The following is a 16,771-nucleotide window of genomic DNA, read 5'->3' on the forward strand; positions in this document are numbered from 1 at the left end:
GTTTTCCCACATCTTTACAATTTTGTCAATACAATGTACTATTGCTAGCCGCCTGCAGAATAAAACAGCTTCCCACAAGCTCTGCTTGGATTGTGGAACCAACTGAACCAGTATCTACCCAAGAATCTTTAACACTGAGCAAAACCATGAAACTGACTTTCTTACTCAACAAGTATTCTTAGTTCTTGCATACATTTCAAACTCTTCCCCAGTTTTTCCATGTATTGCTGTGCTCAAATAACATATATATTTTAGGATGTTTCCTATGGAAAAAGATGTGGTTGACCCAGCATCGATATTCTGGTAAGCCATCAAACCTTATCTTAAATCCACTGCACTGTTCTCCAAACACTGTCTTTTAGTCATGGTCCTTACAGTTTTCAAGTTGCTCAGCCGTGATCACACCTGAACTGTACTATTCTGATACAAGAATTTGAATGTAAATTCCAAGTATTTGTCCTCTTGCAGAAAGCAGCCCTTTACAAACAATCTTTTTTTTTTTTTCCCCCTCCTAAGGCTGTTTTCAACTCTACTAATATTACATTTCCAAACAAAATAGTAGTGGATACAGTCCCACAGCTCTGAATTTATTTGAAAGCCTACTCAACACAGAAAATGATACATGTGGCTGAAACTACAGTTGGCTGCTTGGATGTTACTCCACTCAACTCCCACAACAAATACTAAAGCAGTGCTAGCAGCTTACATAATATATGGAGATCAAGCTTGAGCTATTCCCCACCAGGTTAAGCTTTTCTCCAATTGTATCCAGTCCTGAAGAACTCCTTCAAGAAAAGCCATTTTGAGGACCATGTATTCCCACACAACAGATCTACAGGCCACAGCAAGTGCAACACTACTGGAGTTAGCTTACTCAGCTGAATTATTTCTACTGCCTCTGATACTAGTTAGTTATTAGTGATCTGCTCTGACTAGGTAAAGATTACCCCTTTTGCATTACTTTACATATTGAGCATTAGACATTCTAGATAAACAGAAAAACTAACAGAGGAAGCAGAATAATCAAAAGGCAAGACCAGAAATAGAAAAAAAAAATAGAAGAGTAGATGCAATTAAGAAGAGCAAGTTAATGTATTGTGGACACATTTGAAAAAAAGGCTGTAAGCCCTCTGAGCCAGTTGGGAAGCACTGATTAATGTTATTTGTACTGACAAATGTGGATTGCAACTAAAGCACTGTATCTTCCCACTTATCTGCAAACCAGCTTCTGCATGACTGACTTCATGAAGACTCACTCTTTCTTTAGGAATGAGTCTTACAATGCTTTGCATTTGTAAAACCCATGCTTTCATAGCTACTGTTGTTCTGAACATATCACTTCTCAATGCAGTGCAGGACTTTCAAAACACTGCATGTTTGCAGTTCACTCTTAGATATTAAAATGCAATCTTCTGGAATCTAACAATAACTCAATTTCTATTTCAAACTAACCCCCATTTTATTTGCAATTACTACATTATTGTGCTGGGTTGACCCTGGCTGGATGCCACATGGCCACCAAGCTGCTCTATCACTCTCCTCCTCAGCAGGATGGGGGAGGGAGGTAAGAAGAAAGATTTAAAAAAACCCAAACCTCACTGGTCAAGACAAAGGCAACTTAATAAAGCAAAAGCAAAGGCTGCACATGGAAGCAAAGGAAAACAAAAGATTTATTCTTTACTTCCCCATCAGCAGGCAATGTCCAGCTACTTCCTAGGAAGCAGGCTTCAACACACATAGCGGTTACTCCAGAAGACAAATGTCTTAACAGTGAATGTCGTCCCCCTGCCCTTCCTCCTTTACCTCAGCTATTATTGCCGAGAACATGTCATATAGTATATAATATCTCTTTGGTCAGCTGGGGTTAGCTGTCCTGGCTGTGTCTCAAGATCTTGCTCAGCCTACTGATGAGAGGGAATGCTGGAGAGACAGCAGTGATGCTGTGGAGTGCTGCCCAGCAGCAGATAAAACACTGGTGTGTTACCACCACCAATACAAAGCTGAGCTCTACAAGGGCTGCTATGGGGAAAATTAACTCCATCTCAGCCAGACCTAATACAGTTACTTAATAAGCAACTACTGCTTGGTTTTGGGGACTTCACTCTTAGTCTTAAGTAATTTTTACCCTTAAATTTTTACCTTTACATCAGAAGATGCACCATTTTATCTGCATGGCAGCTACTTTTCAGTGATTGTCAAAACTTTGTCTATAGAGAACTACAAACTATAAACAATTACAATTTATGTTAGTCTGTTCCTTATTTTACATTCCCCAGGAGGAAAACAAGGAAAAAAAAAAGTTTTAGAATTATACTGCACACATTAATAAAGCTCTCTGGTCTCCCCAGTTCCCCAGGTTAAAAAAGCACAAGCTCTTGGAAAGATGACTACATTTACTTAAAAGGAGTTTTCCAAGAAACGAATTTATTTCTCCTGGACGTAGTATAATACTGAAATTGGCAAGATGGTTGAAGTACATTACAGAAAGATAGTCTCAGAATAAGTGCCTAAACTAGTTTTGATAGACACAATATCACCACAGATAAGGATAGAATGTTACACAATGGAGTGAATTAGGAACATTATTTCAGACATTTCAACTTTTTTCTGTGCTGTTACTCATTTTTATTTGTTTTTGAAGAGCTTTCCAGAACACTTATCATAATGAGGAGAAACACTGTTCTAGTGACAATGCCACCTACACAAGATTCAGAGCTTCCCTTCCAACCTCCGACAACTAGAATGCAGAAGAGTATTCTTTTTCTCAAACTGCTCAACATTACCTCATGTTATCTACTCAAGTAACAAGGCCTTCTATTTCCTAGTTTAGGAATTACATCACTAAGTGGAAGAAATACAGTATTAGGTACAAATTTCTTTACAAAGCTACAAGCAATATGAAATTTTACTGAAATTAAGGGGCTTTATGAAGTAAGTAATTTTGAATATAAAATTTAGTTCAAAAGTTTAGTTTGACCTGTTCCTGCTGTTCAATAAGAAATCTAAAGTTATCACCTTATTTTTAGGCTAGCTGAAAAATTGTTTTGATTTCACCCAACATACCAATCTAAACTAGCTTTCTGAAACAAGCTCCTGGCCAACTCACTGCTAGGTTATAAAAAACAGTAGGAAAGTTGTTATTGAGTACTGCATAGGTGTGCAAAAGCAAAAGAATTGCTTATGTTGTATCAGCATTTGGTCATAAAAGTGGGTTTAGCTCACTTGTCTTAATCTAAGCTTCAACAAATATCTGAGGAAGCACTCTTGCATTAGGACTTTGAAATTATGATAGTTTTATTGTTTAGCAATGTCTGAAAATAATAAAGCCTCACTTGAAATTTAAAGGGGCAAGACAATACACATGGTTAGATTTACATCAGCACAGACAATGCAGAAAGAAAAGAAAAAAGCGTTATCAATGCAAGAACAACAATGCAGAAGCTATGAATTCTACATTTAGGCTTACCAGGTGAGGTTTCCCAATAAATTTTCTGAAAGGTGGCTTAATGAACCTCACAGGCTTTTGGAAGCCATCAAGTTGAGAGTTGTGTAATTTTGAAAGACTGCAGCTTTCGTGGTTCCTGATGTGTATATGAGAGAGAGAGAAAGAAAACAAAATCAAAAGCCGTCGTGTACGGAACTCCCGCACTTTAAACAGGCCTGCATGGCTGGTCATGGCTGCCCCCTGCTGGTTGAAATGCTTCTTGCATGTCAGCAGCGCGGTATTGCTTACATAGTTATACAGTTATCTTTACAGTTTTTATACTGTTTTCTTTAAAGTTGCACAGGACTTTCCTTTTCCTGAAATCCCAAATGCAACAGAAGCTCAGATAAACAGCTACATGCTCCAGTTTCATCCTCAGCAAACAGGGTGTTCTTGGCTTTGGTCTTTTGCTTACTTGTTTTTTATTCTTTAACTCAGCACACAGCTACTACAGAAGTGCCTGCAAACCTCTAAAAAAAAACCACCACCATATACCGTGAAAAGTAACCACCAGCTGTCAAAAATCAGAGCTCACGAGATATAAACAGTTTCCATAGCTGTAAAATAAATTTCTGAAGTAAAAAGAGGCACACTGGACTAGCTCATAGGTATTGCCAGTATCTCATACAGGAACTACTAAAAACCCCTATCTCAGGAAAATTGTACTCATTGTTCATACCATTACCACCCTCAGCCCACATTACATTGTCCACATTACTTTGACAGTATAAGCCCTCCTCACACTGAGCTCCAGGACAGCCACACTTCCTAGAGAAACGTGCACTCCTCACTTTGACTGGCACACACAAAAGGTAAGCAAGACAGTAACTGGGGGATTGCAAAAACAACAACAAACCAACCAACCCTTTCCAAATAATCAGGCCAAACATACACTAAAGCCATAACCCCAGGTACACAAAAAGCTATATGCAAAAGTCCAATATGCTCCCCCAGGCACACTTAATAACTTCTACTTGTTTGTTTGTTTAAAAGAATCTGAAGTACAAGAACTGTTTCTTCCGCAGCTTCACAAGTCAGCTTTCCCAAATGTGTGCATTGCCACTATCTGCCATTAGACTGCATTTAAAATGAACAACAGTAGCACATTAAGAGTAATCTGCAAATCATGACTACAGTGTAAACACATTTTGTTACACTCTGGCAATTCTTTAAATCAACATTTCTTCTAAGGCAAGTCAGGCCATCTCTCTAATCAACCAATCTCACAGCATCAAAAGTCAAACAGGGTGACTGAGGTTAGCAAACACTTCTGAGGCAAACCCCTTTAACAAAACTGCTGGAGGAATTCAAAGCAGTAAAGCCACTCCAGAAATCTAGCTTTCCTTCACAGAATTCTCCAAGAATCAGAAAAAAAAAAAACAATTCTTTGTTGATATTCCACATGACATTACAAAACAACCAAAGCAACTCAACAACGTATTCATCCTCGAATGCTTTTATGAAACTACAGAATAACAAAAGAATGGTGTTATATGGTACATCAAGGAATGTAAAAAAAAAAAAGCATCTTTAAATTTATTTCTTCCCCTCTTTCCACTCAGTGCTACAGTTTGAGCTTGCTTTCCATTTTTTCCCCGCTGCAACTTAACCTCTTTCAAGGTAACACTCCATTACAGAGTGGTTTGCAATGTATGTCAGCTGACTTTCAGTAAGAGTTAAACTTAACAAGGACAAACTATGGAAAAGAATCACAACAAATATGACTGTAACTTTGGCAGGGTCAAAAAATGAATGTAAGAGAACTAGAGGCTTGCCCCAGATGACTCATTTGCCAATTACCTTGGAGTTACACCATCTAAATGAAACACTCTCTCATCTTCATTCTTCAGCCTCTCTTTTCTTCTCCTTTCTATATCATGCCGTAGATCATTTGGATCTTCTAACACTCTTAAAATGTTCTAGTTAAGAGGAAGGGTTAAAATCAAGTTAGCTAGTAGTAACTAAACACTGATTTGACTCTTCTCTGACGTGACGTCCTTCAGGAGCTGCATCCTGCATATAACCTCATTAATATAGTTCAACTGTTACACAGGATGGGTTCACATCAGCCCAAAGATCCAAAGTCCGAAACAGTAACAAAAGGTAGTCTTAAACAATTATCCTTTCTTGCACCATCTGCTTTTTTACAACTTTCCAAACAATAGTAAACAGAGCTCTGGAATTCTGCATGGAGTTGCCAAGGGAAAAATACTGACATGAATTCCAGTAAATCTTAAAAAGTTCTACTATTCTTATTATTCTTCGTTAAGTTTAACTGCCACATACCTGTACTACAGAAGAACAACAACAAAATAAAAGTAACTATCCACAGTAAGCATAGCTTGGAAGGGGAAGACAGAAAATTTTATATCCCCGGATGAAAGCATGGAATAAAATAGCATGCTGAGGAATTACGTGGACGTCGGGCCATCCTAACATTAGGGTACAAGACACATTAAGGATTTTCGTTACCTCAGAGGTAAAGTAAAAGCCACATGTCAGTCACCTATTTAGTACCTACATTATTTAAAAAAGACAGGAGATCAAGCAGCAGGAATAACCATACCCCAGCTATTCTGGAGAACACACCTGCACTTTACTCAGTGAACAGAGTATACTCCCACACCATTACACTTGAGTGTGCATTTCTCTCAAAATGGTCAGAATTACTGATGGCCTTCAAAATATGTAGAAGTAATGTACCAATAGCAAGGGGAGATTTTGCTTGCTTTATATTATTTTAACTTACTGTCTGCCAGAAAGGTTAAGTAATCAAGATACCTGGGGAGATTCAGATGGGACAGTTCGTTTGTTCTGAAGTTCTGCTAGAGACATGTCAATCCTCCTGTAACACAAAAACATTCCATAAAACCAAGTGCCATCACTATAAATAGCAAAAGCATTTACTGAACCAACTACAGAATCTTTTAGAGACTACGAGCAAGCAGGCTAGAGTTAGTGAAAAAACACTAAAGCATTTTATATTGTCTAAAGTCTACTGAAGATTAACTACCTTAATGCAAATAAATTAAGGCAAAAAACACATCAATCACCTGTGAATTTCTGGATCCAAACGCGTTTTCACTTCATTCATATTTTCAGTTGTCTTATCCTTAATTTTTGAGAACCGTTCATGTAGAGTTATGTCAGAAGATGTAAAATAATTTGCTGGGAAGAGATTAAATACAAGAATGTTTATCTGCAGTAACTGAAATGCACAGTGGGTAATTGTATCTTTTAAAAGACTAACTCTTAAGGGCACCAAAACAACTTCTGAAATTAAAATTCAAACTATTTCCACTTGCAGTTTAACATTCACAAATGAAAGACTAGACCAGCCCAACTTATCCCAACTTATTAAATAAGATTAAGCTCAATAGGAAGTTCACTATTTGTCAGCTCTACCACAGTAGTACTCCAATGACTAGTCTATAAATAACGTTCAACACTGAACATGATGCAGTAGTCTAAACACTAATTTGAAAAATTAAAGGAACTATATATAAACTAGCAAGTTGTGACTACAGCAAAGCTCCTCTCCGGATATCAGAGAGGGATTCTTCATCAGGGACTGTAGTGATATGACAATGGGTAATGGGTTTAAACTTAAAACAGGGGAGGCTCAGGTTAGATATAAGGAGGGTGGTGAGGCACTGGAATGGATTGCCCAAAGAAGTGGTGAATGCTCCATCCCTGGCAGTCTCCAAGGCCAGGCTGGACAGAGCTTTGGGCAACATGGTCTAGTGTGAGGCATCCCTGCCCATGGCAGGGGGGTCGGAACTAACTGATCTGAAGGTTCTTTCCAACCCAAACCATCCTATGATTCTTGTTTCCTAACCAAGCAGGTTAGTCTTAAGTATAAGCATAAAATCTTTTCAACTTTAACACTCAACAGTAACGCCTGTTATGGACTGAGACCTTCTTAAAATCATTCCCCACCCAACTACTTTAAATCTTCAGCCTATAGTTTCCTTACTACAGAATGAAGACAAAATACAAATGAAATCAAACACCCTGTACTCACAAGGACAGCATACCTAATTCATTAGATTTGGTTTTAATAATTACAAATGTACAAACACATACATATACCCCAAATATGACAGCCACCTTTAACTTGATGGATAATTGTGATTATTTCCTGAGTAAATTCTCTTGATGGGTCATTTTCAACATTCTGTATAACAGATTCCATGTGCTCAAACACCGGATGAAAATTTTCAGTTTTCCTGCCAGCAGCAACGAGATCATGGGACATCTGTCTCTCTGTAGTATGACTAGAAGCACTCCTAGAATAAAAGGTTACATATATTCACTTTGAAAGAATTCACCGTATTAAAACTTCAAATAGATAAGAAGAACAAAAAAAAAAAAAGAAAAAAATTAATTCAAGGAATCAATGGGATGAAAACTGAAATCTCATTTTGTTAATTTTTTTTTAATTAAATAAAAAAACCTAATAAGACCGTAAGAAAGAAAAGCTCTAATAAAACACAAAGAGGTATGACTACACTCTCAGGAATCCTTGTTCCAGTAAAGTATGTAATACAAAAATCTGTGAATTTTAAACTTAATTCATCTAGATCATCAAATAAAGGCAAATGAAGATCCTGATATACTACTTTAATATAATTCTGGAAGGCAGTTATGTGTGTCTTTGTTTATAAGGAGCTACCAGACAATTTTCAAGAACAGGTCAGAGATTTAAAAATCTCATGGAACCTTTGGGAACTGAATCATCACTTGAGCCTCATGAAACAGCTTTCCAGCAGCAGTGTGTGAACTTAAGAACATGTTTAGCATCCCTTTGTGAAATTCTACTCATTCTAAGTGTTTATGCCCCAAATGGTTGCATTGCTGCTTAAGAATTATCTTGACAAGGAAGCTAAGACTTTAGAAATCCTGCTTGTTTCAAGAAAAATGTTCGTCTCTTGGAAAGATAAATTGAGAACACAAACAGCCCATGTAAAAGCTTTAGGGTAAAGACTCTGTTACTGTGCATCCTGCAAAGTGATCATGTGCCTGCCCATCCTGTAATTGAAACATACAAGACTAGGATTTCATACAAAAATTGCATCAGGAATAACCTCTAGCAGGTGCCACAAGTCATCTATTTGCACCCAAAAACATGGAAATAAACGCATGCAAGAGGGAATCCCAGCAATCTCATTTGTAGATGATTTTAATTATCTACCTGCTCCCCAAGTTTATAAAGAGTGTTCTTCTCAGCTGAGTAATTTCAAGACAGGTGCTTGTTAAAATGCCTGAAGTAGCAGCACAAATATTCCCAGTCATCAGCTTCTGTATAATTAGTGTTCTTGTCTTAAAAAAATAAGGTATTTAGCATTTCTGACCATGGAAGCAAACATTCCTCGCAGTAAACTGGCTGTAATCAATGTAGTAATTTTATTCTGTCTGTAAATAATTACCATGTCCATTACATAACTTTTAAAATCAGCAGCAAGAGACTTACTAGATACAGGAGTTGTCCTCAGGGCTTGCAACAAAACCTAACGATAATTATTTTCCTTACATTATCATTCAAGCAGTTAAATGCTTTCTAGCACAGCGGTGGAGGGTATTAATCCACTTACCCTTCCTTAGTCTTTAATATTAGGCCCTAATATACAAAGAGCAACTTTTCTTTACAGATCCCCATTGTATCACATGTTCCTGAAACACTGGAAGGAAAATAAATACACAGATGTTTAATTTGGGACAAGAGAGAAAATACCTTTAAAATGAAGCCTGATAGTTTTGGAAGGGAAGGTAATTCCTCCCAAAAGGGATTACTGCCACTATAGGACTTTCTGGCCTGCAATAGTAAGGCAACAAACCAGAAAAGCCTGCAAAAATCTACATGAACCAAACTGCTTACTCTCTACCATGTATCCATCATCTAAATCTTCATAGCAGGACCACTTTTTTCCCAAATCAGTCACACTGGGAATGCTAAACAACCACAAGTATTCCACAGAAGACAGACAGAAGCAGACTACTGGTTTTCAGTTCTGATGCCTCAACAGATTGCCATTTGATTTCTTAAAACAATAAATAACAAAACCCAGGGAGCAATCATTTTGTGACAGCTTTATTGAACTTCAGATCTTGAACACCTGAATGTGTGTGCCTGAGATTTATGTAATTTAAAGGTTATCTGCTTTTTGGAAGAAATGAGGGATAACTCAGGTAGTCAAGAAAATGTAATCATATTCCAGAAGAAAGCACAGTTAATATTTTAAACTGGGAAAGTTAATATTTTAAACAAATTTAAAAAGGTACAACCTTAGTTTGTTCTGGTTAACTCATAAAGAAACCATGCTTTTCTCCAACATTCATAACTGTAAAGAGACTGGGAAAAAGAGGTGGGGGGAAATCAGTACCTGTACTTGGCCACCATTTTCTTCATATCCACTTTGATGGTGAGATGTTCCCTCTTAGAGTTGACATCTGACATTTTCACATCTGAAACAGTATGATTTGAATCATGCTGGATATTGGAGGAATCTACTTTTTTCCTGAATTCCCCTTCTTTCCTTACTCTTTCCTTCGGTTTGTTTTTAAAAGATCTCAGATCAACATCCATTTTGGAAGAGTTAATGCAAGCATTACAGCCCTTCTTTGAACTATATTTAACAGGTGCTTCACCATGCCCTTCTTCAGTCCGTCTCGCTCTTCCACTGCTAAAGTAATCTAACTCTTTGCTATTCCGGGCACCCTTAGAAGAACTGTATTTCTGGTCTTCCTGCTTCACATACTTCTGTGCTCTATCATCTGAAAAAGGCTTTTCCCCATCCAAATGCCTTCGCCGTTTGTGACTGTAGTCATAGGCTATCTTTGCGACAGAACCCTCCGAGTACTCCCTTTCAGCCGATCGGTGGGACTGGGCACCCAAATTTCTCTGCTCCTCCTTTTCTTGGTAGGGTGGAAAAGAACGTTCTTGCTTCCACATGGAATTTCTTGCTACTTCTCCACCGTCATACCTCTCCATTTCTTCAGCCCTTTTAGACGTGTGCCCATATTCTCTGTAATCGTGATCTTCAGGATACCTGTGTTGACATAAAGCAATTTACACTTGCACTAGAGAAGAAAGTGAGAACTTATATGTGCAGAATGTTGGACAGCAGAATGCGTGGCAAGTTAACCCATAATCCCTCACGCCAAGGTACAGATGTGCAGGGGCTCTTAAGAGGGAAATATTATTCTTTCATACTCTAGCCATCAACACGATCTACTTAAAAGACAAATACTTCACTACTACCAGTCGCCCATAATTAACCTACAAAGTGGCCAACGTGTTTCAAGGTGGATATCTTCAACTATAATGAAAACAGACTTTCACTTGAGGCTTTATACCACAATACCCAGGTTTTAATTATTTTATTCCTATACCTCTTCTGTAAAGGGCTCCTTGCCGTAAATTCATCAGAAACTCTTCTGGGTGACTGACCATACTTCTCTTCATGTAACCTCTGGTGCCTCAAGTCATCTTCGTGCCATTTTCTTTCAAGTTTACATGAAGTCCCTAACGGTCTATGAAAAGGTTTCATTCCTTTTTCATTTCCAGCGAGCTTGCAGTGCTCAAACATGTATCTGTCTTCCATTTTGTGTTGGTAAAATGGACGATCAGGCTCTTTATATGGTATTTCTGAGTATTTTGGTGGTAACTGGCATCTCCTATTGCTTTCAGTTCTTTCAGATGAATGGGTTCTGTAGGGTTTATGACTGTAAGTATCTTCCATGGGAATTCTTTTTAGGCTTGGTGAAGGTGATCTACGTTCATATATTCTCTGGTGGTTATTTCCATGAGGTGCAAACCTGAAATTGCTTTGTCCGTATTTTTCATCTTCTATTCTCCACGGCATAGGCTTCTTTGGGTCCTTACGAAAGCTTTTATATTCACAGTCGTAACTAATATGAGCATGCCTTTGCCTATGGTGCTCTGGACTCCTAAATGCTGGAGATAAGGACCTATGGCAAAAATAAAAACCACTTTGAGTAGTCTCATAAAATTGAATCAACTCTTAATGAGCATAGCTATTCCCTAAGGAAATACAGTTTAATACACAATTTTAATCAACTGGTAAAAAAAAATTTAAACCAAGCTATTCAAAGCGTCATTTGCTTGGCTGGAGTATCAAGCTTACTTTTACTCTGTGGAAAGTTTTCACAGTAAGAATACCCATTCAAAATAGTAGCAAGTCAATCATTTTTCTCTTGGCATATTTTCACTTAAAACTAAAAATAATTTCATATATATGAAGTTTCCACTACATTGAAGACAACTGTTATACAAATTTTCACACTTTCAAGCATTCCCTATATTTTTCGAGTGCCAAGAGAAAGAAGGGGAAAGGGCAAAAAGCATATGAAGAAATGGAGCAGAAGAAATAACAACCACCTTTTCTGTTTTTTTTTGCATGACAAAACCACCTCAAAAACTAAAAACATTATAAAATACTGTATTTAAAATATCACACAGGCAGAAAAGATCAAGTCTGAGATAGAGGTTTTGGTCTTTCTGTATAATTGTGTATACACATACATACATCTACACACATGCACACATAAGCACTTCCACACTTATTACAGTTTTTGCTTTCAAAGACTGAATTGCTAAGATCCACTTAATTGAACCAAATCAGCTTTGTATTTTCTCCTGCAGTTACAGAAATGAAAGCAACCTGCTAGGAGTTTTTAGCCAAAATCTCCTTAAATAAAGAAAAACATCACAAGCCACTAGCAAGAACCAGAAAGCCATCCCCAGGCATAACAGTTCTGCTTGCGCCCCACCAGACTAGGCTGGATAGGGCCTTGAGCAATCTGGTCTAGTGGAAGGTGTCCCTGCCCATGGTAGGGGGGTTGGACTAGATGGTCTTTAAGGTCCCTTCCAACCCAAACCACTCTGTGATTCAGTGTTTACTCCCAATACACTCTTTAATAAAACCTAAGAATACAAGTTGAAAAAAAATTCAAGGAAGTCACTTTCTTTGTCCACATATTTCAAATGTACAATTTGCCATAACTTTTTGCTCCTTTTCTGCATAAAGGCTCAAACTCAGAGCCACAGCTCTTCACAAAACTATAGTGGCTAACTTCCAATAGTGCCTATACTGCTGCTCCCACCCCATCTTGTTCTGGTTAAGGCTTGCATTTTAATGACAGCTGGGGCATTCCTCCCTGCTCTTCACTAGGAAGACCTATTCCAGACTATCAATCTAGTAGGGAAGTAGACAGGATTAGTCTTTTAAAAAACAAAGAAACAAAAGCCCACACACATTTTTCTTTGCTATTCAATAAACTCCCTTTGTCTTGGTCATCACAACTTCATTAGTCCATTTAGAAAAGCAACCCAAAACCAACAGAAAAGTAGTTTCAAGCTCTTGAAAGCATAAAATTGTATTCTAGCCTCCTTTAAAACCTCAAAATTGCATTGCAAATCCTAAAGATTAGGTGGGTAACTAACAGCATGCAGTAACCCCGATGTTATTCTGGTGACAAACACTACTAGGCTACTGTCCAAGAAGAAGGGCACTGACTCCCATTATTTCAGTCTGTGTTACACTGCAAGGCAAATCTAACAGCGCTAAAAATCGATTTGTGGATCAGCCCCCAAGGCTCAGAAAGCCTGAAGTGTTTGAACAAAGTAATATTTTCTGGCCCTCTCTGTAGACCAGAAGCAAGTTACAGACACTAAGTGCACCAGGTGGTGTTAGAGCAAAAACAACCTGAACCAGTTTGGTGCTTGGATTTTGTGCTTAAAGTAGTTCCAAAACATGTGAGTTGAGCAAGGTTCCTGGCAGACACCAAAACTAACACCTCCAGCTTTAAGAAGAAAAAAATCATAATAAAATTGTAATTTGGGAAAAAAAGTTACATGTATTTAGTTTGGAAAAAAAAAACACACCTTAGAAATAGCAACTCTGGGCGCAGTTTTCTTTCTTTACATCAGTTTTAAGTTCTAATTAGAAGTACCTATACAGAGCCACATTTCAGAACACAAGTTATAGATAAATATTTACCTTGGTTTCCACCATGGTGATCTTGATCTAGATCTTGTCATCTTCTCTCATGTGTTTATGTGAGTTTCTTGAAGCTGTAAAAATGATACAATTTACTAATCTGGTAACAGAATGGTACTACAGATTGCAGCAGGGATGGCTGTTCTTAACAAGTGTAGTATTAGATGCTTCAAAGTCAGGGTGAGGCATATTTTAGTATGTTTTACTTTTACCTCCAATTCCCATTTTAAGACAAGTAACTTCTTCCTGATTTCGGATTTTAAAGTACAGCCTCTTTTCTTTATAAAGATTTAAATATTTGACCACTGCTTCCTCTTCCTCTCCAATTTGCAATGCTGTCTATTCACTTTGGATTTAAATGCTAATAAACTCACAAGTAAGCTGCAGCCTGAAATAAATGCTGTAATTGTTAGTATGTGTTGAATGCCACGGATGATAGAGGGGAGAGACAGATAGCTTTAAAACCAATTTACAAAGAAAAATGGTTTTGCATCAAGTTATATTCTTAGCTTCACATATACTGAAATTCAAATTTGGAATACGCACTGATACCTTTTTATAGTTACAGATCTCCTGTAAGCTTTAACTGTTCTATCAAGTCTTAACTGCTGTATCATCACGCACTTCATCCATGTACATAAAAAAAATGCACAAAAGATCACTTCTCATTTTGCATTCCTTGTTAATAACCTACTACCTAGACACACATTTAAATACATAATGGATGCACTATGACAGAAAGCACTGCTTCTAAATCCTGGAAGTAGCTCTGTGCACCCCTTCTCAAAAAGTTACAGAAGAAAGACAAAAATACCCATGGAATCTACCCTTCTTGCTCTTCTTTGCAAAAAAAAAAAAAAAAAAGTTAGAAACTCAGAAAACCAGCAATTAAATTATATGCAAACTCACCAGTAATGTGGCTGGTGAATAGGAATGAAATGATTATTCATTATTTAACAAACACAAGGATTAAAGCAGAATAAAGTTATTAGGTAAGTGGTTAAAAGTAGGAACTTGGACCACATACCCATGCCTACAGCTCCTAACTACCACAAGATGCTCTAAAGGCCAGAAATATAAATAGATACAAAAACAGATCCATCAACAGCTCTGAAATTAATGAACAAGCAGTCACTTGAAACTGGAAGAATTTTCCAGGTCAATGTCACTCTATGTGCTTTGGTATTTTCTGTAATTATTTGCTCACAGACTCGCACTCATGGAACAGAAAACTAGTCTGGACTGGCCAAGTATGGCCTTTTTGACATTCCTAGTGCTCAAATAATTTCTTTAACTAAATCTTTTACCTGAACAACTGAAAGGGAAGAAAAATCAGCAAGCTTTAAGACACATAAGAAATTGGAGAAGTAGCATGCACCTACATGCCTGACCCAGCACCTCACACTCCCCTCAATCATGCTAATTGGTCAAATAAAATATTACCCCTTGCTATATCCTTCTGTATGATTAGCTCATGGCCAAAACAGCAGTACCTTACAGAAGAATACATGCAGAGCATGCTTCTGATGTCTACTACCACAGGTGGACGTTACAGAAGCGACCCACTACATTTCAGAGTGATTCTGGAAACATTAATTTACTGCTCATTAAGTTGCACCATAAACTAACTGGACAATTATTTGCAAGACATAGCAATAGCTCAGTTCTGGAGAAAGCCTTCTTGAATTTACCTTTTTAAATCTCAGAAGTCTCCTGTTTACCAGGAGAGCATTTGCTCTGCAATGAATCTTTCCATGTGACAAAGCACAATAGGGAAGCAAAAAAAACCCAAAGTACCCCAAAGGCAACATATCTGTTCCCTGACTTTTCAAATATGCAGTTAGCATTTCCTCTTGGATTCTAAAGGCATGTATCTGAGGATTGTATGGCATAAATTAACTTAAGGCCCTTTGCTTACTCGGAGATTATATTAGCCAAAGTTAAATATGATGTCTCAATGCCAGTACTCATTAAATATTTTTTTCATAGAAAAGTAATATTGTGACCAAAATACTTTGCTTTTTCTCACCCGTAAGAAATACATCTTACTAAACTGAACAGTATTTCAGAGACAAAAACCCAACGCACCCCTGGCTAATAGATCTCAATAAGTGTTCAAGATTCACTATTACGCTCTCTTCTCGTTCCCTTCAGTTCTGAATTTTATCCTTTCTTTTCAAGTGACTATGTAAGCACCAAGAAGACAAAAGTACCATTAAACCCAACCATTGTACAGAACCTGGTCTACCAGCATCTGCCATCGCAGACCAATCAAGCTAAAAAATGAATATATATATAATGAGAGATTCTTTACTCTTCCTAGACTGGCTGGACAATCATACTAAAAGCACAAAAGGGTCTGTGACAGCATGTCCTAGATCTTGCCTTAGGATAAAGAGGACTACTGTAATTTTCATCAAAGACAATCCTTTTGTTCAGTAGAAAGACAGCGTTCATCTGTTTCAATGCATCTCCTAAAAAGCGACCCACACAATACGTTTCCTCACTGCAAGATCAGAGATGCAATACACAGCATATGAAGGCAGCAGACACACTCGACCCCAATCAAGACTCCCAGTGTAACTGAATCACAAAATTAATTTCTATATAGAATTTGTAAGCACATTGCTAAATTCAGGTCTAAATCACTTCTCTCAGACCAACAATATGGCTCCATCCCAAAAGCAAGCTTTTTGTAGGATGGCACCAGGTAGGAAGTGATTATAGCAGAATTACTTGAACCAGGCAAAGGCCCTACAGTTCCCAAGTCAGCCATCCAGCAGCCAGGTCCCATTCAAGCAGAAGTACCAATATGGATTCTGAATTTCTCCAAGCCCTCCCACTGTACTTTAAGGGATGCTGTCACTATGAAAATATGAAAAACTATCTTTTTTTTAACTAAGAAGCAATATTATTACAATCACAGCGCTGCTTGTGCTTGTTTTGTTATAATAAGTAACTCATTGGAGGAGTTATCAGTAACTATGCTTAGGTAGTTTTTAAATACTAATGGAAACCCTGGCCTTTCTTTTCCCTGACTTTTGGAATTGAAAGCAGCTCACAAGAAATGGCCTCAAGCCTGCTTCCAGCTCTCCTTTGATTCCACACTGGAGAGATCAGTGATTTGACAAGTGTGATTTTTTTGTACTATCCATCTACTACAAACCTGAAAGGAGTATCTTGAGACACAATTTGTTAATGACCAGAAATTGTACAGGAAGTGCAACCAAACACAGGTTCTATCAGAAAGGCTATACAATTTAAA

The 16,771-nt window shown here is 37.6% G+C and overlaps 1 protein-coding gene across 3 annotated transcripts in view; it reads right to left on the minus strand.

The window, feature by feature from the left end:
- Nucleotides 1-16,771, minus strand: part of BCLAF3 (BCLAF1 and THRAP3 family member 3) — a 34,730-nt gene that overhangs the window by 13,305 nt on the left and 4,654 nt on the right. For all 3 annotated transcript variants that reach the window (XR_009743382.1, XM_061453232.1, XM_061453231.1), the window contains exons 2-9: nt 13,507-13,580; nt 10,877-11,455; nt 9,868-10,533; nt 7,595-7,773; nt 6,538-6,652; nt 6,266-6,329; nt 5,285-5,403; nt 3,467-3,581 (exon numbers count right to left, since the gene is read on the minus strand). Coding sequence is in view for 2 of the 3 variants with exons in the window: in XM_061453232.1 (XP_061309216.1) it covers nt 3,467-3,581; nt 5,285-5,403; nt 6,266-6,329; nt 6,538-6,652; nt 7,595-7,773; nt 9,868-10,533; nt 10,877-11,455; nt 13,507-13,547 (1,878 nt within the window). In the remaining variant the exon portion in view is untranslated. The remainder of the gene's footprint in view (nt 1-3,466; nt 3,582-5,284; nt 5,404-6,265; nt 6,330-6,537; nt 6,653-7,594; nt 7,774-9,867; nt 10,534-10,876; nt 11,456-13,506; nt 13,581-16,771) is intronic.

Source organism: Pezoporus flaviventris, unplaced genomic scaffold (assembly GCF_033815535.1).
Source record: "Pezoporus flaviventris isolate CSIRO_AGI_PZ_B2104156 unplaced genomic scaffold, CSIRO_AGI_Pfla_v1 ptg000015l, whole genome shotgun sequence".
Taxonomy (NCBI): domain Eukaryota; kingdom Metazoa; phylum Chordata; class Aves; order Psittaciformes; family Psittacidae; genus Pezoporus; species Pezoporus flaviventris.